At 42.1% G+C, this 22,960-nt stretch overlaps 1 protein-coding gene across 5 annotated transcripts in view; it reads right to left on the reverse strand.

The window, feature by feature from the left end:
• Positions 1-22,960, reverse strand: part of gramd1a (GRAM domain containing 1A) — a 121,501-nt gene that overhangs the window by 71,795 nt on the left and 26,746 nt on the right. The window contains exon 2 of one of the 5 annotated variants that reach the window (XM_061881908.1): positions 718-1,484. The exons of 3 other annotated variants lie outside the window; for them this stretch is intronic. In XM_061881908.1, coding sequence (XP_061737892.1) covers positions 718-1,160 — 443 coding nt within the window. In that variant the 5' untranslated portion in view covers positions 1,161-1,484. Of the gene's footprint in view, positions 1-717; positions 1,485-11,549; positions 11,934-22,960 lie in introns of those variants that run through there. One more of the 5 variants, XM_061881909.1, reaches the window with a different exon arrangement.

Consider the following 22,960-nt stretch of genomic DNA (forward strand, 5'->3'; position numbering starts at 1 on the left):
GCTGAGCCGGAAGGCAAAGCTCTCAATTTACCGGTCGATCTACGTTCCCATCCTCACCTATGGTCATGAGCTTTGGGTCATGACCGAAAGGATAAGATCACGGGTACAAGCGGCCGAAATGAGTTTCCTCCGCCGTGTGGTGGGGCTCTCCCTTAGAGATAGGGTGAGAAGCTCTGCCATCCGGGAGGAACTCAAAGTAAAGCCGCTGCTCCTCCACATCGAGAGGAGCCAGATGAGGTGGTTCTGGCATCTGGTCAGGATGCCACCCGAACGGCTCCCTAGGGAGGTGTTTAGGGCACGTCCAACAGGTAGGAGGCCACAGGGAAGACCCAGGACACGTTGGGAAGACTATGTCTCCCGGCTGGCCTGGGAACGCCTCGGGATCCCCCGGGAAGAGCTAGACGAAGTGGCTGGGGAAAGGGAAGTCTGGGCTTCCCTGCTTAGGCTGCTGCCCCCGCGACCCGACCTCGGATAAGCGGAAGAAGATGGATGGATGGATGTTTCATGTATCAAAAGATTGTCTAAATAAAACCATCAATTAAATGTTTTTGTTGTCCCCTCTATTTATCCAAATACATGTTTTTACCGGTAACAACCCTAATTGTTCCCAACCGGAGAGTACATGAATGAATCAGAGCCCTTTATAGAGTTCAACATAGTTCATATTAGGTTGTCCAGCTATTGGTTGTTTGTTGTGTATGAATCCTGCACACTAACCTGCAGCTGTCCCAGTCAGAGTCTCTGCCGAGCAGGCTCCTAAGGGACCAGCGGGAGCGTCGGCTGGGAGAAGGGCTACAAGACCAGGATTGAGACGGTGGCAGGAGGTGGTCCTGGGACAGGCTGGCCTGACCCTGATCTGTGGCGGTGGAAGGCGGGGGCATTCCAAGCGGGACGGTTCCCTTGTGTACACTCTTTTCCGTTACAATCTGCGGCGTTTCTGTCCGCCTGCGCGTCGAAGCTCGGTCTTCCGAGTTCCACTTCTTGGTCCGGGTCCTGCTGCGGTGTAAGCGCGGATTTCGGCCGGAGCGGGTCGGTCTCGGGCTGGGTGAGCGGGACCAGGACTCAGTGTCGGAAGACGGTGGCAGGACGGTCAGCGTCGGGACGGGGATGGGCTGAGCCAGGGTGACGGCTTCTGGCCTCACAGGGGACGACATTGTCATCTTCAAAGTTGTGCTCAGGAACAGACTGCTGGAGGGTTCCAGCTGATCGGAGCTTTGCGGAATCTTCAGAAAGCATCAAGCGCACATGAAATAATACTTGAACAATTCTTCAGTCTGAACTCACAGAAGGGTTTTGTCCTCTTCTTCAGGACGTCCAGCTGTCCACCTAAGAGTGACTAAGACGCTCAATTATCCTTCTTCTTTTTTCAGTACGTGGGCGGTCTTGCGTCGCCATCCGCATTGTTTCCTCACAGCTCTACCACAAGCGAGACATCAGGCTTGCGTTAGGTGGCTCATCTTTGTGAGCTCAGAGTTTAAACACACCTGAGAGGCGAGAAGAAGAGCACAGGCTTTGCACTCAAACGGCGGGCTTTCGTCTAGTGGTGTTTAAATGAGGCTCGCCACACAGAAAGTGTCGATAAAACCTAGCGCTGAGCAAACTATTGCATTTCTTTCTGCTCTTTTCATTCTGCCGGTTCTTCCGGTTCTGACCATTTGAGCTATCCCATAATGTGAGCAAACATACATTGCTTTGCCTTTAAGGCCACACGGCTTGTTTTCATATTCTAAATCATACGCACACCATCTGAACAGCGTTCACATAGTCGCCTATCATGCAAATTTGACTGTAAATTAATTTACCGTAAATTCCTGACTATAAGCCGCTATTATTTTCTACGCTTTGAACCCTGCAGCTTATAAAACAGTGCAACTAATTTAAGGATTTTTCTTCGCTGACAGCCATTACGGAAATAGTTTTCATTAAAACACAGGCAAAGACACTTAAATAGTTTATTATTGTTTGTGTTACGGCGCCATCTTTTGGACGAGTTTGCTCACTGAAGCCTACAACTGTTTCCTGATTTTTAAAGCTTGAACTGGAAGGAGAAGTGCTGTGTCGTCGGTAGCAGTTGCACTCGTATGGATTCTTCACTCATCACTCCAAGTAACGCTTGCAAGTTATACAAAATAACCAAAACAATTGTTACTGACTAAACCGTCCCATGTGTGATGTCTGTAGCAGCACAAACAAACTTATTGCAGCATCTGAAACCGAAACAGCCGAGTGGGGGAAATGCAACTCTTCATGAGGTGAACAAGAACGCAACAACAAACAGCAAACTCTGGCTAAAAAGCAGCGTATTTTGGTGGAAGCATTTACAAAAGGTATTCACAATAAAATTGAAAAAAAAGAAGAATGTACATTAAAGCAGTCACCCTGCACATCACCAAGTACATACAAAAAGCATTTTTATCCACTTAATAAAATTGCCCTCTCAATGTTTTACTTGATCATTTATTTGCATACGATACACTTTTATTCAAGACAGATGCTTTAAGTTTGCACTTTATTAATTTGATTGGTCTTTGTTGATTTATTGGATTTATTTATTTACATGCAATGCTACACTTTTGTTGACAGAAGTACCGTAAATTCAAGACTATAAGCCGCTACTTTTTTCCTAAACTTTGAATCCTGTGGCTTATAAAACAGCGCAGCTCATTTGTGTATTTTTCTTCGCTGATGGCCATTACGCAAGTAGTTTTCATTAAACACATGCATGGGAAGACGCCTAAATGGTGTGTTATTGTGTGTGCTGTGAGTTCGCTCACTGCAGGTGCTGCTGGGTGAATGTGAACTCCTGTGGTTTAAAACTGTGAACCGGAAGTAGAAGTACCATTCCGTCTTCTGGCCGTCTGTAGCGTTTCAACTCGCATGGATTCTTCATTCATTACTCCAAGCAACTTATGTGAGTTTTATAAACTGTTCCATGAGTGATGCCTGTAGGAGTGTTTGCACGCATAATTGTCCGTGCTATCGCAATGTTATGAAGCTAGCGTTGTTAGCATTAGCTAATATGGAAACATGTTTACGAGTGTCTGTGTTAGTATTATTAACTTACAAAGGCGTTATTTTTGTATTGTTTCAGTTTCACAAATCCTTCGGTAAATTCACCAAAATGTTACTGGGGAGTTATTGAATTTATTTATCTGATTGGAGAGATAGCTTCTGCAGCTATTGGGTCCAAGACAATGACTTCTCTTCTGTTTGATCTTCCATTTTACTGCCGTGTTACAGACACCGTTTGGAAACGGGTATGTAAATAACCATTTACCGAAACCTTCTGTGTAAATAACTCATTTCACAACGTATAAATCTGCGGCTTATAGTCAGGTGAGGGTAATATATGGAGAAAAATGTCTTTCCTTTAAAATTTACAGGGTGCAGCTTATATACTGGTGTGAAAAATACAGTACTAGTTTTTAATCAAATAAAGCAAAACTTGTTTTTGAATTATCTTTGTAATTTGTATACTTTAGTTTCTTAAAAAGTACAGGAGGATCTAAAAAATATATCTAGGATTGTGTTTATAGTGTGAGTACTTTTTGAGGACATCCAGCAATACTGTGATTATAATGGTAATTGTGATCATTTTGGTTACAACAGCCATGACATGAAAATTTGATATCCTCACGTCATCCCAAACCTGCTCAGTGACCTTGTGGTTATAGTGTCCGCCCTGAGATCGGTAGGTCGTGAGTTCAAACCCCGGCCGAGTCATACCAAAGACTATAAAATTGGGACACCGTTACTTCCCTTCTTGGCACTCAGCATCAAGGGTTGGAATTGGGGGTTGAATCACCAAAATGATTCCCGAACGCGGCGACCGCTGCTGCTCACTGCTCCCCTCACCTCCCAGGGAGTGGAACAAGAGGGTGGGTCAGCTGCAGAGGGTAATCTCACCACACCTAGTGTGTGTGTGCCTATCTTTTCTATCCTTTTAACTTCAATTTAAACAGCCAGCTCCTGTGTGGTCACCGTATATATCAGGTGACAGGAGTTATTTGCACGGAAATGTTATTCCAGCTTGAAAGCCGGAAAGGGGATCCTGAGGACGCAAACTTACTGTTATGTGTATTATTACAAAGCAGGACATTCATGCATCCAGCTGTTGTTGTAGCAGAAAATTTACTGCATTTTACAAAATAACTTCTACATAAAAAGCCGCAAACTACTGGGTGAAGTCTGTCCCGAAGGTCAAAGGGCAACATTCCAGTCAGACTTGAGTTCATCTGCAGACACAAAAAGATGTTGCAGGAATCTACCAGACATACACACTGAGGCCCCATATAAACAGGGTAAATCCCACCTAACCTTATCCGTGTCCACACTAGAGATGCGCGGATAGGCAATTATATCACCCGCAACCGCATCACCAAGGTCGTCATCCACCCGCCGTCCACCCGAACCAACATTTTATCAGAATCGTACCCGCCCGCCAACCGCCCGCTGAAATACATCAGAGGTTGGCCGCCTTTACCACTCACAGAGCTATTTAAACCCGTTTCACAGAGTGATAAAGACAATTGGAGCCGCTAACATTCTCGCGACAATCCAATAGCGTTCATCCTGATAACAAGAATTTGGGCGTGCTGTGAAGCCATTGCCTTTGACACCTTCAACAACATGTACGAACCGATTGTTAGTCCGGCAACATGTTGTGTGCAGCTTCCGCAATCACACGTAAAAGATTGAAAGGCATACTGGGTGACACAGAGTACACTGATGGTTGTGATATAAACAACTTTAACACTTACTAATATGCGCCACGCTGTGAAGCCACACCAAACAAGATTGTCAAACACATTTCGGGAGAACATCCTCACAGTAACACAACATAAACGCAACACAACAAATACCCAGAATCCTTTGTATCCATGACAATTCCTGAATATATTTTACACCCCCGTGCCCCCAACCCCACCCACCTTACCGACGCACGGGAGAGTGGGGGGGGGGTCCGGGTTTGCTGCTAGCGGGGTGTATAAAATAGTCAGGAATTGTCACGGATACAAAGGATTCTGGGTATTTGTTGTGTTGCGTTTATGTTGTGTTACTGTGAGGTTGTTCTCCCGAAATGTGTTTGTCAATCTTGTATTGTATGGCTTCACAGCGTGGCGCATATTACTAAGAGTGTTAAAATTGTTTATATCACAACCATTAGTGTACTCTGTGTCACCCAGTATGCCTTGCAGTCATGCGCGTGTGTCTGAGGAAGCCACACACAACATGATGCTGGACTGAAGAGCAGATCGTACATGTTGTAGAAGGCGCCAAAGCCAATGGCTTCATAGCACGCCCTAATACTTATTATCTGGGTGACAGCCGGCTGTCGTTCTAGAAAATAATAGCGACTCCTATTGTCTTTTTCGCTTTATGACACAGGTCTAAAATGGCTCTTTGAATGGCAAAGGATACCGATCCCAGAACCATGTATATCAAATATTTCCGGATGGTTCAACCGCCACCCGCCCGACTCAAATTAAAATCTATTTTTTCGTCAGGTCACTCACCCGACCGGATGAGACCGCAAACCGCGCATCTCTAGTCCACACACAACAATGCCACCGTTTAAGACGCTCTGCCACCTCCGTCCGCCGGTGCAACGCGAACATGCACACGTCATTGTCACCTTCAGTGTTGCTTTGTGTGCAAGTTCTTAAATTTAAAGATTTGTGCTATCTCAATTAACTGGAATCCAGTATGCTGTTGTAGTGAATCACACCTGAGCCATCCTAAATTAATCAAATCTTTAATAAACACGTGAAAGTACACGTGACAAAGAACATTTTACAACAATCAATCCAGGGATCTAGATATCTTGTCAGGACTCTTGTGCCTTCACCCTCATTGGCCATTCGTTTACGGTGACTTTATATACTCTGGACCTAAACATTAAGTCCGCGTCATACTTGGCGGACAATAACTGACAGTCTGCTTTGCCGGTCCAGAACGATTCGCCATTTTCCGTAGTCTTCCCTCGACGACCAGGTAATACAAAGCACTCGCTACGTTTTTTTAAATCACATCCACGGCAGCCTGCATTCTCGTTGACTCTCCTCCGACAAATGGACGAAGTTTTTCAGTAAGTAGAATCACAGCAGACTAGGACATTCGAATGTTCCCCTGCCGTCTCAGAGCTGCAATTACTTTCTCGTGTGTGATTTCCACAAGCATCTATACAGACGGAAGGAGAAACACGGGCATGTCTGGATGACTCGCCTCCATATTTAAAAGTGGTTAGCGCCAAGTATCGAAACCGCTTTATTATGAAACTGGCTGTGGCGCATTCTTTCTGACGTCACTTCCTGTATAGAGCTGGTCTTTCTGGCATCACTTCCTCTCCAAACTCAGTTTGTAAACGATCATACACAGCTAAGATTCAAGAAATGTATTCCCTCTACACCAGGGGTGCCCACACCTTTTCTGCAGGCGAGCTACTTTTCAATTGACAAACTCGAGGGGATCAATCTCATTTATAAATATCATTTATATTCATTTATTTATGAAAGAGACATTTTTGTAAACAAGTTAAATGTGTTTAAAGATAATACAAGCATGTGTAACACATATAGATGTCTTTCTTTCACAAAGACAAGAATATTAGTTGGTGTATTACCTGATTCTGATGACTTGCATTGATTGGAATCAGACAGTAATGATGATAACGCCCACATTTTCAAATGGAGGAGAAAAAAAGTTGTCCTTTCTGTACAATACCACATGAAAGTGGTTGGTTTTTGGCATCTAATTCATCCAGCTTCCATACAGTTTACAAGAAAAACATTGGCGGCAAATTCCGTAGCTTGCTTGATTGACATTCACGGCACCCGAGGGTCTTGTGAGATGACGCTGGCTGCTGCCAGTTCATTATTATGAAAAAATGACAGAGAGGAAGGCGAGAAACACTTTTTATTTCAACAGACTTTCGCGCCGTCCCTTCCGTCAAAATTCTAAAGGCCGACTGCCCATTTCCTATCTTCACAATAAAAGCCCTGCTTCATGCTGCCTGCGCTAACAAAATAAGAGTCTCGGAAAGCTGGCGTGCACAAGTGATGTGCACGCCAGCTTTCTGAGTGATCGCTTGTGCACGCCAGTTTTCCGAGACTCTGTCATCTCACAAGACCCTCCGGTACCGTGAATGTCATTTAAGTGACGTCTTGGTGAAGATTGATGATCACTAATTTTTAGGTCTATTTTTTTTAAAAGCCTGGCTGCAGATCGACTGACACCCCCCCCGCGGTCGACTGGTAGCTCGCGATCGACGTAATGGGCACCCCTGCTCTACACCCATGACTGTAGTCCAGCCCAGCCGGAGGACACCATAATCAAATTAGCCGATGACACAACGGTTCAGTGAATAATCTGGCACCGAACACCACAAAAACCAAGGAACTTATCTTTGACTTCAGGAAAAACAGTGCAGACCCCGCCCCCCTCTACATCAACGGCGAGGAGGTGGAGAGAGTCAGCTCCTTCAAGTTCCTCGGCACCCTCATATCTGCTGACCTCTCCTGTACCCAAAATACAACAACGGTCATCCGGAAGGCCCAGCGGAGACTCCACTTCCAGAGGGTGCTGAGGAAGAACAGACTGGAGAGACAGCTGATGGTGACCTTCTATCGCTCGGCTGTCGGGAGCCTGCTGACGTACTGCATAACAGTGCGGTACGCCAGCTGCACTGAAGCAGACAAACAGGCGATTCAAAGGGTCATAAAGTCTGCCCAAAAAAATCATCGGCTGCCCCCTGCCCTCCCTGAAGGATTTACATAACTCCCGTTGCCTCAAGAAAGCAAAATGCATTACCAAGGACAGCACACACCCTGGCTTCCACCTGTTCGACCTGCTACCATCAGGCAGGCGCTACAGAGCCAGAACAAATAGGCTCAGAGACAGCTTCTTTCCCATGTTGAACTCTAACTTATAATAATAATTCACCCCTATACAATATCCTACCCTAATACCCTACTGTGCAATTCTACCCTTTGAGTGAAATACATCCGACACTGATTGTTATTTATTACTTCGGGACTCTTTGTCTTGTTCTGTATATTGTACAGTATTTTGTATTCCTATAGGGTTTTGCAAGTTGTTTAAGTCGGGGTCCACGTTAATAAATTCATGGTACAAATAAATACTATCAGCATAATACAGTCATCACACAGGTTAATCATCATAGTATATAAACTGAACAGCACATTGCTGTTGTCTGCTGAACATCTTCCCACTTGAAGCCAAACTACCGCGAGATGATGGACCCCCTGCTCTTTATGTTGGGCATTGATTGTTCTTACTCCATTTGTGGTAAGTTTCGCACCATCTCTCTCTTGTATTGTCACAAGCTCCACTCGCTCAGCTAACGTAAGCCATGCTGCTACCTCTCTGATCGGCGAGAAAATGTGACGTATGTAAGAAGGCGGGCTTGTTTTCCGTATCTGTCAGAATGAGAGACGAGGAGGAGTGAGAAACGCTGGTTGTGTAATGCAAGCAGCTTAAAGCAACGGTGTGAGAACATATAATCGAATAATACGATAGTCATTTTCTATATCGCACAGAAACAAACCTGCGATATATCGTATATAACGATAAATCGCCCACCCCTAAAGCAGGTAAGGGATTTTCCAGAATTATCCTCGTAAATGTGTCTAATAACATCTGAATCGCTCCCACGGCCCTCATCTTTTTTTTCTTTTTTTCTAGTCCTTCACTCTCACTATCCTCATCCACGAATCTTTCATCCTCGCTCAAATTAAAGGGGAAATTGTCGCTTTCTCGGCCCAAATCGCTGTAGCTGCTGGTGGCCATGATTGTAAATAATGTGCGGATGTGAGGAGCCCTTTAACACTGAGCGGTCAAGCGAACATGTTTCTCTACGTCAACCAGCAAGTTTTTGGATGGGAAAATTGTGATCTTAAGTCGGCTCTAACCGGAGACTTCCGTGGATTATGGGACCTCCTCCTGCAGCTCAAATATGCAGCAGTGATCTTGCCTCCTCAGCTTCTCTCACCGCAGCCATCCGACTTTCAGGTACGACTTTACAATCTCACTAAAACACTATTAAAAAAATAAGCAGATAAGGGATCTACCAGCTTTATCCTAGTGAATGTGTCTAATTACATTTGAAACGGTCACACTGCTGCCGCCTGGAGCCGTCGCCTTTTCTTTTTTTTCTTTAGAGCCCCACTCTAACTTTCCTCATCCACAAATCTTTCATCCTCGCTCAAATTAAAGGGGAAATTGTCGCTTTCTCGGTCCGAATCACTCTAGCTGCTGGTGGCCATGATTGTAAATAATGTGCGGATGTGAGGAGCCCTTTAACACAGAGCGGTCAAGCGAACACGTTTCTCTACGTCAACCAGCAAGTTTTTGGATGGGAAAATTGTGATCTTAAGTCGGCTCTTACCGGAGACTTCAGTGGATTATGGGACCTCCTCCTGCAGCTCAAATATGCAGCAGTGATCTTGGCTCCTCAGCTTCTCTCACCGCAGCCATCCGACTTTCAGGTATGACTTTACAATCTCACTGAAACACTATTAAAAAAATAAGCAGATAAGGGATCTACCAGCTTTATCCTAGTGAATGTGTCTAATTACATCTGAAACGGCCACACTGCTGCCGCCTGGAGCCGTCGCCTTTTCTTTTTTTTTCTTTAGAGCCCCACTCTAACTTTCCTCATCCACAAATCTTTCATCCTCGCTCAAATTAAAGGGGAAATTGTCGCTTTCTGAGTCCGAATCGCTCTAGCTGCTGGTGGCCATGATTGTAAACAATGTTTGGATGTGAAGAGCCCTTTAACACAGAGCGGTCAAGCGAACATGTTTCTCTACGTCAACCAGCAAGTTTTTGGATGGGAAGATTGTGATCTTAAGTCGGCTCTTTCCGGAGACTTCAGTGGATTATGGGACCTCCTCCTGCAGCTCAAATATGCAGCAGTGATCTTGGCTCCTCAGCTTCTCTCACCGCAGCCATCCGACTTTCAGGTATGACTTTACAATCTCACTAAAACACTATTAAAAAAATAAGCAGATAAGGGATCTACCAGCTTTATCCTAGTGAACGTGTCTAATTACATCTGAAACGGTCACACTGCTGCCGCCTGGAGCCGTCGCCTTTTCTTTTTTTTTCTTTAGAGCCCCACTCTAACTTTCCTCATCCACAAATCTTTCATCCTCGCTCAAATTAAAGGGGAAATTGTCGCTTTCTCGGTCCGAATCGCTCTAGCTGCTGATGGCCATGATTGTAAATAATGTGCGGATGTGAGGAGCCCTTTAACACAGAGCGGTCAGGCGATCATGTTTCTCTACGTCAACCAGCAAGTTTTTGGATGGGAAAATTGTGATCTTAAGTCGGCTCTTACCGGAGACTTCAGTGGATTAGGGGACCTCCTCCTGCAGCTCAAATATGCAGCAGTGATCTTGGCTCCTCAGCTTCTCTCACCGCAGCCATCCGACTTTCAGGTACGACTTTACAATCTCACTAAAACACTATTAAAAAATAAGCAGATAAGGGATCTACCAGCTTTATCCGAGTGAATGTGTCTAATTACATTTGAAACGGTCACACTGCTGCCGCCTGGAGCCGTCGCCTTTTCTTTTTTTTCTTTAGAGCCCCACTCTAACTTTCCTCCTCCACAAATCAATCAATGTATTTTATTTCGGCAATCTTCACATAAAACAAAGAACAACAACAAGAAAAGAGAAAAAAACGAAACAAAAAAACAAACAAAAAAAACACTCATTTGAGCAATGATTGAGCCGAAAGGGTGTAGGTTGAAGCAACGCTTATATAAACCTACCCCATCACAACAAGAACAAGGTTCAAAATATATAAAATCTAAAACATGCTTCACTTATATTACTTTTTTTTTTCAAACAATATATAAGCAACATATATGTAGCACACGTCTCATATACACAGTTTAACATTTAAATCAAACATATACATTTGTACACTTATATATATATATATATATATATACAAATCTTTCATCCTCGCTCAAATTAAAGGTGAAATTGTCCCTTTTTGTCGCTCCGAATCGCTCTAGCTGCTGGTGACCATGATTGTAAACAATGTGCAGATGCGAGGAGCTCTACAACCATCGTCTGCTACTTCCGGTACAGGCAAGGCTTTTTTATTAGCGACCAAAAGTTGCCAACTTTATCGTCGATGTTCTCTACTAAATCCTTTCAGCAAAATTATATGGCAATATCGAGAAATGATCAAGTATGACACATAGAATGGACCTGCTATCCCCGTTTGAATAAGAAAATCTCATTTCAGTAACATTTATTCCATGCGACAAGGCAACGGCACACTGAAGATGTGTGCAGAAAAAAAGGCAAGAGTGTGCAACAATGTTTGCTCTCGTGTTTGAACAAGAGCAATCCTAGCACGGACATGTTTAACCAGCATAATCTTGCAAATAAATCACACAACCGAGTCCCTACTCGTCAGACTTTAAACAACCGTGACTGAAGTGAGCAGGGGTCACTCAGCAGGGGAGGGGCAACCTCTGCTGTGCCCCACCACCACCACCATATTATTACCTTCCGTTGGACGAGTGGCCTCCATTCCTGTGATCCTGCTCGGCCTCGAAGACGAGCCGAGCGACGGCGCGGGAAGTGATGTTAAAATCCACTTTCTCCACAGAACACATCAACATTGTCGGTTAGCATCTGCCGGCTAACTGTTAGCCTTCCTCGTCGAGCTAAGCTCGCTTTTTCCCCCCCCTTCACTGTAAACAAACTCCGGCTAACTTTATTTAGCCTCTTTTTTTGGAAGGAGGCCCGCCGGACAAAACCGCGTCAGAAGTCTATCATGTTAACAGTTAAAAAAAAAAAACAAGCTATAAAAAGAAATGACGTTTTGCTGAAGGGCAGTTAAATAGTCCACCGTATTGTTGTCGAGAAGCGAAGGAGGAGAAAAGAACTCGATTCAAACATTTGCATTCTTGTAGGGGGCTTACAAAAGCACACATTTATCATTTTCGTTCTTTGTCTTACTTTTTTCACCTGTAATGGTTTTTTTATTACTATTATAATCATCATTTGTACTAAATGTACTTCAAACGAGTCACATATTACCCCAACAAACAAAACAAGAAGCAACAAACTGAGACGAGCACCCCTCCTTAAACTTTTTTGGTACCGTCCTGGAAATAACTGTTCCCAGCGAGCAAAGGATGAAGGACTGATAACAGACACGACAATTAAAACACGTTTTATAACATAAAAATCATCATTTTAGATGTCAACACTAAAAAAAAAAAAAAAAAAAAAAAAAAACAACGTCAAAGTGGATGGTTTAAATTGAATTTAAAAGTAAGGGTTGCTCGCATCACATTAATAACGCCAATGTCTGACAAATTGGTCACATTTTACAAAGTTTTTTTTTTTTGGTTTTCTATCTGTCTATCTGTGTTGGCCCTGCGATGAGGTGGCGACTTGTCCAGGGTGTACCCTGCCTTCCGCCCGATTGTAGCTGAGATAGGCGCCAGCGCCCCCCGCCACCCCGAAAGGGAATAAGCGGTAGGAAATGGATGGATGGATGGATGGATATTTTAAAGAGAGCAATTATCCGGAAAAACTTTAATATAATCTAGAGTTATTTTGACACGGTGACTTATATGATGTAGCGCAGGGGTCACCAACCTTTTGAAACCAAGAGCTACTTCTTGGGTACTGATTAATGCGAAGAGCTACACTTAAAAAATTGCCAGAAATAGCCAATTTGCTCAATTTACCTTTAATTAACAAATTTAACTTATATATAAATATATATTTAAAAAATTGGGGTATTTCTGTCTGTCATTCCGTCGTACATTTTTTTTCCTTTTACGGAAGGTTTTTTGTAGAGAATAAATGATGAAAAAAAAACACTTAATTGAACGGTTTAAAAGACGACAAAACACGAAAAAAATGAAAACTAAATTTTGAAATATAGTTTATCTTCAATTTTGATTCTTTAAAGGCCTACTGAAATTAGATTTTCTTATTTAAACGGGGATAGCAGGTCCATTCTATGTGTCATACTTGATCATTTCGCGATATTGCCATATTTTTGCTGAAAGGATTCAGTAGAGAACATCCACGATAAAGTTCGCAACATTTGGTCGCTAATAAAAAAGCCCCGCCTTTACCGGAAGTATGTGCGCGTGATGTCACGAGTTGCAGGGCTCCACGCATATTCACATTGTTTTTAATGGGAGCCACCAGCAGTAAGAGCAATTCGGACCGAGAAAGCGACAATTTCCCCATTAATTTGAGCGAGGATGAAAGATTTGTGAATTAGGATATTAATAGTGAAGGACTAGAAAAAAAAGGGGAAAAAAGCGACGGCTCCGGGCGGCGGTAGTGTGAGCGTTTCAAATGTAATTAGACACATTTACTAGGATAATCCTGGAAGATCCCTCATCTGCTTATTGTTTTAATGTTTTAGTGAGATTGTAAAGACGTACCTCGAGGTCGGATGGCTGCGGTGAACATGCCAGTGTCTCAGAGAGAAGCCGAGGAGCCAAGCTCACAGCTGCCTTTTTTGACAGCAGCTGCAGGACGACTTTAAGGTTTTACTACTTACGTATAAAATACTACACGGTCTAGCTCCATCCTATCTTGCCGATTGTATTGTACCATATGTCCCGGCAAGAAATCTGCGTTCAAAGGACTCCGGCTTATTAGTGATTCCCAAAGCCCAAAAAAAGTCTGCGGGCTATAGAGCGTTTTCATTTCGGGCTCCAGTACTCTGGAATGCCCTCCCGGTAACAGTTCGAGATGCCACCACAGTAGATGCATTTAAGTCTCACCTTAAAATTCATTTGTATACTCTAGCCTTTAAATAGACTCCCTTTTTAGACCAGTTGATCTGCCGTTTGTTTCCTTTTTCGCCTGTGTCCCACTCTCCCTTGTTGAGGGGGTCCGGTCCGATCCGGTGGCCATGTACTGCTTGCCTGTGTATCGGCTGGGGACATCTCTGCGCTGCTGATCCGCCTCCGCTTGGGATGGTTTCCTACTGGCCCCGCTGTGAACGGGACTCTCGCTGCTGTGTTGGATCCGCTTTGGACTGGACTCTCGCGACTGTGTAGGATCCATTATGGATTGAACTTTCACAGTATCATGTTAGACCCGCTCGACATCCATTGCTCCAGGGTTCTCATAGTCATCATTTTTTTTTCTTCTTCTTTTCTTGTTGTTGTTCTTTCTTTTATGTGAAGATTGCCGAAATAAAATACATTGATTGATTGATTGATCATTGTCACCGATGTCCCACTGGGTGTGAGTTTTCCTTGCCCTTATGTGGGCCTACCGAGGATGTCGTAGTGGTTTGTGCAGCCCTTTGAGACACTAGTGATTTAGGGCTATATAAGTAAACATTGATTGATTGATTGACGAATAATCCATTGCTGTCTCCGGTAAGATATATATATCACAATTTCCCCATCCAAAAACATGCTGGTTGACGTAGAGAAAACATGTTTGCTTGACCGCTCTGCTTCACAACAAACAAAGAAACACCGGCTATGTCTCGGTGCTAAAGACAGCTGCAATCCACCGCTTTCCACCAACAGCATTCTTCTTTATAGTCTCCATTATTAAATGAACAATGTGCAAAAGATTCAGCAACACAGATGTCCAAAATACTGTGTAATTATGCGGTTGAAACAGAGGACTTTTAGCCGTAAGTGGTGCTGAGCTAATATTTCCTGACAGTCCGTGACGTCACGCGCACACGTCATCATTCCACAACGTTTTCAACAAGAAACTCGCGGGGAATTTAATATTGCAATTTAGTAAACTAAAAAAGGCCGTATTGGCATGTGTTGCAATGTTAATATTTCATCATTGATATATAAACTATCAGACTGTGTGGTCGGTAATAGTGGGTTTCAGTAGGCCTTTAATAACGCTTAATTCTGACAAATTGGTCACATTATACAAAGTCATTTTTTTTGTTTTTCTATTTTAACGAGAGCAATCGTCCAGAAAAAACTTTAGTTTAATCTAGAGTTATTTTGACACGGCGACTTATATGATGCAGCGCAGGGGTCACCAACCTTTTTGAAACAAAGAGCTACTTCTTGGGTACTGATTAATGCGAAGGGCAACCAGTTTGATACACACTTAAATAAATTGCCAGAAATAGCCAATTTGCTCAATTTGCCTTTAATAAATTAATCTAACTTATATATATATAAAAATGGGGTATTTCTGTCTGTCATTGATTGATTGATATATTTTTATTTCAAATATGCGAAAAAACAAACAAAAACAAGAGCGAGCATGATCCAGTACACTGCTATAGCCTTAACAGCCATTATATAACAAAATTAAAACAATGGAGAATAAAAAAACAAAAAAAAAAACAAATGACCATTGGACTTTTTTTTTTTCTTACATATTTGAAAAGGAGTGAGAAGAAGTATACACTTATTTAATCCCACCCATCCATCCATCCATCTTCTTCCGCTTATCCGAGGTCGGGTCGCGGGGGCAACAGCCCAAGCAGGGAAACCCAGACTTCCCCCTCCCCAGCCACTTCGTCTAGCTCTTCCCGGGGGATCCCGAGGCGTTCCCAGGCCAGCCGGGAGACATAGTCTTCCCAACGTGTCCTGGGTCTTCCCCGTGGCCTCCTACCGGTTGGACGTGCCCTAAACACCTCCTTAGGGAGGCGTTCGGGTGGCATCCTGACCAGATGCCCGAACCACCTCATCTGGCTCCTCTCGATGTGAAGGAGCAGCGGCTTTACTTTGAGTTCCTCCCGGATGGCAGAGCTTCTCACCCTATCTCTAAGGGAGAGTCCCGCCACACGGCGGAGGAAACTCATTTCGGCCGCTTGTACCCGTGATCTTATCCTTTCGGTCATGACCCAAAGCTCATGACCATAGGTGAGGATGGGAACGTAGATCGACCGGTAAATTGAGGGCTTTGCCTTCCGGCTCAGCTCCTTCTTCACCACAACGGATCGGTACAACGTCCGCATTACTGAAGACGCCGCACCGATCCGCCTGTCGATCTCACGATCCACTCTTCCCCCACTCGTGAACAAGACTCCTAGGTACTTGAACTCCTCCACTTGGGGCAGGGTCTCCTCCCCAACCCGTAGATGGCATTCCACCCTTTTCCGGGCGAGAACCATGGACTCGGACTTGGAGGTGCTGATTCTCATTCCGGTCACTTCACACTCGGCTGCGAACCGATCCAGCGAGAGCTGAGGATCCCGGTCAAATGAAGCCATCAAGACCACATAATCTGCAAAATGCAGAGACCTAATCCTGCGGTCACCAAACCGGAACCCCTCAACGCCTTGACTGCGCCTAGAAATTCTGTCCATAAAAGTTATGAACAGAATCGGTGACAAAGGACAGCCTTGGCGGAGTCCAACCCTCACTGGAAACGTGTTCGACTTAGTGCCGGCAATGCGGACCAAGCTCCGGCACTGATCATACAGGGAGAGCACCGCCACAATAAGACAGTCCGGTACCCCATACTCTCTGAGCACTCCCCACAGGACTTCCCGAGGGACACGGTCGAATGCCTTCTCCAAGTCCACGAAGCACATGTAGACTGGTTGGGCAAACTCCCATGCACCCTCAAGAACCCTGCCGAGAGTATAGAGCTGGTCCACAGTTCCACGACCAGGACGAAAACCACACTGTTCCTCCTGAATCCGAGGTTCGACTATCCGGCGTAGCCTCCTCTCCAGTACACCTGAATAAACCTTACCGGGAAGGCTGAGGAGTGTAATCCCACCCCTTTTCTTTAAATCATAAATTACTCTGAGCTAGAACTACCTGTTCACTCTATGTGCAAACTTAATGAACTTGTATATACATAAATGATAAATATATACATACATATGCACACTACACACATACTGTACATAGCCACACCGTTACCACAAGTGCTCATGGAAATGGTATCATGCCAAAACAGCAGTGCCAGTGCCTCAACTCTTTTGTAACACAAGAAACCCAATATCAAAGCCCTTCTTCATGTCTGTACCTCTGGAATACCATGTACCTATACTTCTTTTTAAACTGCTTTATGTTTGGACATTGCTTTAACTCCACATTCAAACCATTCCATAGTTTCACTCCATAGATTGAAATACAAAAAATGTTGTCGTTCTACAATCTAAGCATTTTGAAATAAAAATTCCCCCTTAAATTATAATCCCCCCCTCGTGTGCTGAACATTTTTTGAATGCTTCCTGGGAGTTTATTTATTTCGGCTTTATACATTATTTGTGCAGTTTGAACAAGACTTCTAGGTAACCGATCCGTTGTGGTGAAGAAGGAGCTGAGCCGGAAGGCAAAGCTCTCAATTTACCGGTCGATCTACGTTCCCATCCTCACCTATGGTCATGAGCTTTGGGTCATGACCGAAAGGATAAGATCACGGGTACAAGCGGCCGAAATGAGTTTCCTCCGCCGTGTGGCGGGACTCTCCCTTAGAGATAGGGTGAGAAGCTCTGCCATCCGGGAGGAACTCAAAGTAAAGCCGCTGCTTCTCCACATCGAGAGGAGCCAGATGAGGTGGTTCGGGCATCTGGTCAGGATGCCACCCGAACGCCTCCCTAGGGAGGTGTTTAGGGCACGTCCAACCGGTAGGAGGCCATGGGGAAGACCCAGGACACGTTGGGAAGACTTTGTCTCCCGGCTGGCCTGGGAACGCCTCGGGATCCCCCGGGAAGAGCTAGACGAAGTGGCTGGGGAGATGGAAGTCTAGGTTTCCCTGCTTAGGTTGTTGCCCCCGCGACCCGACCTCGGATAAGCGGAAGAAGATGGATGGATGGATGGATGGATGGATGGATGGATGGATGGATGTGCAGTTTGATACAAAATAATATTATTAAATTCCGTCGTACATTTTTTTTACCTTTTTACAGAAGGTTTTTTGTAGAGAATAAATGATGAATAAAACACTTAATTGAACGGTTTGAAAGAGGAGAAAACACGAAAAAAAATGAAAATTAAATTTGGAAACATAGTTTATCTTCAATTTCGACTCTTTAAAATTCAAAATTCAACCGAAAAAAATGAAGAGAAAAACTAGATAATTCGAACCTTTTAAAAATTTGAAAAACGAATATATGGAACATCATTAGTAATTTTTCCTGATTAAGATTCATTTTAGAATTTTGATAACATGTTTTAAATAGGTTAAAATCCGATTTGCACTTTGTTAGAGTATATAACAAATTGGACCAAGCTCTATTTCTAACAAAGACAAATCATTATTTCTTGTAGATTTTCCACAACAAAAATGTTTAAAAGAAATTCAAAAGACTTTGAAATAAGATTTACATTTAATTCTACAGATTTTCTAAATTTGCCAGAATATTTTTTGGGGGAATTTTAATCATAATAAGTTTGAAGAAATATTTCACAAATATTCTTCGTCGAAAAAACAAAAGCTAAAATGAACACTTGAATTAAAATGTATTTATTATTCTGTACAATAAACAAAATACTTGAACATTGATTTAAATTGTCAGGAAAAAGGAATTTAATAGGTAAAAAGGTATATGTGATGAAAAAATTTCTCAAAAATTGTCCTTCTGAAAGTTAGAAGAAGCAAAGTAAAAAAAAAATAAATGAATGTATTTAAACAAGTAAAGACCAAGTCTTTAAAATATTTTCTTGGATTTTCAAATTCTATTTGAGTTTTGTCTCTCTTAGAATTAAAAATGGGGAGCAAAGCGAGATCAGCTTGCTAGTAAATAAATACAATTTTAAAAAATAGAGGCAGCTCACTGGTAAGTGCTGCTATTTGAGCTATTTTTAGAACAGAGCAGCAGGCTACTCATTTGGTCCTTACGGACCGCGTTGTTGACCCCTGATGTAGCGATATGGCGCCCTCTTGTGTTAAACGACCCGTCGTCTAATGCGCATGCGTAAATTTGGGCTTTGCTATTTCGTGGAACAGATCGAGGCGCAACTTGGTAATTATTCTATTTATGACAAGTCTCTTTAACACCACTACAGAGAGCCACCAACATAACAACAACAGCAATGATATTAATAATGGAACATGTTTAAAGGAGAACTTCACTTTTTTTTTTAATTGTACCTATCATTCACAATCCGTATGTTAGACAAGAACCCATGTTTTTCCTTTTTTTCAATGCATTCTAACTCGTAAAATACAACTAGTCCGAGGTGGCTATCAATTCCGCCCATAAAAACTGCCAACAATACTCCATTTACATGTCGCGACCTGAATGTTAACCAAGTATTAGCGATATTGTTATTATAAGCGCAAAGAAACTATTTCTAGGGAGCTAGCTATATTTACATATTGAGCTGCTGCATCGCCTGAGTTGGTGAAAGTTAATTCTTCAGTTAATTCTTCAGTTCAGTTTATTTCGTACATGCATACAATAAAATGTAATGCATCACACAATTCCACTTGTTTCATTCCAGCATGTCCGAAAAGGAGTAGGAAGAAGCAGAGCTTATTTAACCCTTTGATGCATAACATATGCACACCCCTTTTAATGCACAACATGGGTCAAAAATGACCCGCATCAATTTCCCATGTTATTTCATGCTGCCTGACTGTTTCTTTGCTGTATCTTTTGAAATCAATGTATTTTAGAATTTAATAATTCAAGTATTCTTTAAAAATCTTGTTTTTGATTACCACAAATCATTATTTCTATTTTTCTTACCATACCTTATGAACAAACGTATTTTTTGTAATACTACATCAAGTTTACACACATGGGTCAAAAATGGATGAAAGCATATTACAATAATATTTTACTTCAAATACCTATTTTTGATGTGATTCGGGCCAAACAATCATACATTTATTATTTGAAACCTGGTTATTTGTCATTTTGGCAAACATCGAGCAGGAACAAAAATAAACTTGTGAATTAGACCAACGTAAAATAAAGTAGTCAATTCAGTTCTTATGATTATTTTATTCTTTATTAGTTAGTTATCCAAAGACATGCACCTGGGGATAGGTTGATTGGTGACACTAAATTGGCCCTAGAATGTGAGTGTGAATGTTGTCTGTCTATTTGTGTTGGCCCTGCGATGAGATGGCGACTTGTCCATAATGTACGGCGCCGTTCGCCCGATTGTTGCTGAGATAGGCGCCAGCGCCCCCCGCCACCACTAAAGGGAATACGCGGTAGGAAATGGATGGATGGATGGATAGTTAGTTATCAGATTCCTCACATATAGCACACATTACCACTGTGCGTTTGTGCTCCTTGCACACAGGCTTCTTGCACTGCGAACACCAGCTGACTTTTCTGTCTTTGTCAGATGGGCAGATCGCACACCTCTTCCTCTTCACCGCGGCCTTCTGTCTTATGTCCTCTTCTGGTTGGGTGGTGACTATGGTTTGCTTTTCTATCCCATTGCCTCTATGATACGCTTTTGGAGTGTGGGCGTGCCCTCCATGCGGCTCTTCATATGTGGCATGACAAGCTCTTTTCCCAGCTCCTTGATGAATGCATTGGTGACACCACCCATGTAACCAGGGTGTTCTGTAGTGAAGTTGGGGTAAGCATTGAGGGTGGCAATATCCAGCATATTGTACCAGAGCACCATGGGCCACCTCCGTGTTCTCCGCTTGCATGTGTAGGTGCCAACAATCTGATCTGTTGTGTCTACTCCTCCTTTTGTTCCTTTGTAGTACACTATCACTTCTGGTTTCTTCTTCTGACTGTCATCCACTGCTTTGTCATCATGCATTATGCTCAGAAGGACAACAGCCTTTCCTTTCTTCTGCACATAGCTCACCATGGTCATGTTGCCATTAAATCCGAATTCTGAGCTATGAATCATCCGTGATTTGCATGGCTTCATGATAGGTGGTATGTCTGGTTTGTCCTGGCGAAGAGTCGCAACAATATTCAGGTTCTTCTCGAGGAGCTTCTCAGCCAGATGGACACTGGGGAAGAAGTTGTCCATTGTGATGTTGCGACCTAACCCTAACCCTAAATTATGATTTTTAGCTGAACAAAAACATGATATTTACTGAATATATGTGATAGTAAACGATAAAATACATTTATTTGAAATGTATAGCAAAGCAACACTCAGGCTAACATGAAATAACATAGAAAATAGATGTGGGTCATTTTAGACCCATGTTGTGCATTGGAAGGGTAGTAAGACAAAAATAATTTTTATTCAAAAAGTATGAAGAGAAAGAATAAAATAACAATGTTTAATGACCAAAAACAAGTTAATTGAGGAATACCTGGAACACTGAAAGATTACATTCAATTATTGCAAAGAAACAGATAATAAAAACTTGGTTGGGTCACATTTGACCCATGTTATGCATCAAAGGGTTAATCCTACACCTTTTCATTCCATAGCAATTTTATCCAATTTTCTTGTTCTCTGTAAACAGTGAACAAATTAATAATATACCATAGTAAGCATACAAATATTAAATACATCAATAATATTTGTCTCAATTTAAAAAACATAAAGGAAAAAAAGGTTTCAAGATGTTCATAATAATTCTTGTTCTGTGTACTTTGTGAACACTTGTAGTTTGAACTGAATCATATTGGTGCTTTGTTGGATTTCTTCGGTGAATCCATTCCATAATTTAATTCTACATACTAAAGGTATTAAGTGTTGTACGAGCATACAAATGTTTTAAATGACATTTTTTCCTCTAAGTTTATATTTCTCTTCTTTAGTTGAGAAGTGTTGCACATTCTTGGCTAGCATGTTGTAGTTTGCATTGTACATCATTTTAGCTGTTTTCAAATGCACCAAATCGTTGAATTTCAATAATTGTGATTGAATAAATAAAGGGTTTGTATGTTCTCTATATCCAAAATTATCATATTATTCTACAAACCCTGTTTCCATATGAGTTGGGAAATTGTGTTAGATGTAAATATAAACGGAATACAATGATTTGCAAATCCTTTTCAACCCATATTCAGTTGAATGCACTACAAAGACAAGATATATGATGTTCAAACGCGTAAACTTTTTTTTTTTTTTACTTAGAATTTCATGGCTGCAACACGTGCCAAAGTAGTTGGGAAAGGGCATGTTCACCACTGTGTTACATTAATTGTTACATAATTGTTCCTCGGACTAAAACAAAACATGGTGAAGCTGCATTCTGCCACTGTGCCTCCAAAAGCTGTAATAAGCTCCCGGAGGACTTTAGATCTGCCCCTACCCTACCTATTTTCAAATCTAAACTTACATTTTTTTTTTATTTACTTTTGCTTTCAACTGCTACTAAATTTCTGAAGTCGATGGGTTTGATTAATTTTTTTTATCTTTATTTTAATACATTTTAATTAATGTTCTTTATCTCAAGTCTTATTATGCTCTATTGTTAAATTAATAATATGATTTTATGTGAAGGTCTTAATCTGCTGCTGATTTTCTATTTTATTTCCATCTGTACCCCCATTATTTACTTTTTAAAATTGATCTCTATTCTGTACACTGCTGCTGGAATAAAAATGTTCCTGAGGTAATTCTCCTGAAGGAATCAGTAAAGTACTGTCTATCGATCTATCTACAAACCCTGTTTCCATATGAGTTGGGAAATTGCGTTAGGTGTAAATATAAACGGAATACAATGATTTGAAAATAATTTTCAACCCATATTCAGTTGAATATGCGACAAAGACAACATATTTGATGTTTAAACTGATAAAAAAAAATTTGTGTGCAAATAATCATTAACTTTAGAATTTGATGCCAGCAACACGTGACAAAGAAGTTGGGAAAGGTGGCAATAAATACTAATAAAGTTGAGGAATGCTCATCAAACACTTATATGGAACATCCCCCAGGTGTGCAGGCTAATTGGGAACCGGTGGGTGCCATTATTGGGTATAAAAGCAGCTTCCATGAAATGCTAAGTAATTCCAAAACAAGGATGGGACGAGGGTCACCAATTTGTAAGCAAATTGTCGAACAGTTTTAGAACAACATTTCTCAAAGAGCTAT

Source organism: Nerophis ophidion, linkage group LG21 (genome assembly GCF_033978795.1).
Source record: "Nerophis ophidion isolate RoL-2023_Sa linkage group LG21, RoL_Noph_v1.0, whole genome shotgun sequence".
NCBI lineage: Eukaryota > Metazoa > Chordata > Actinopteri > Syngnathiformes > Syngnathidae > Nerophis > Nerophis ophidion.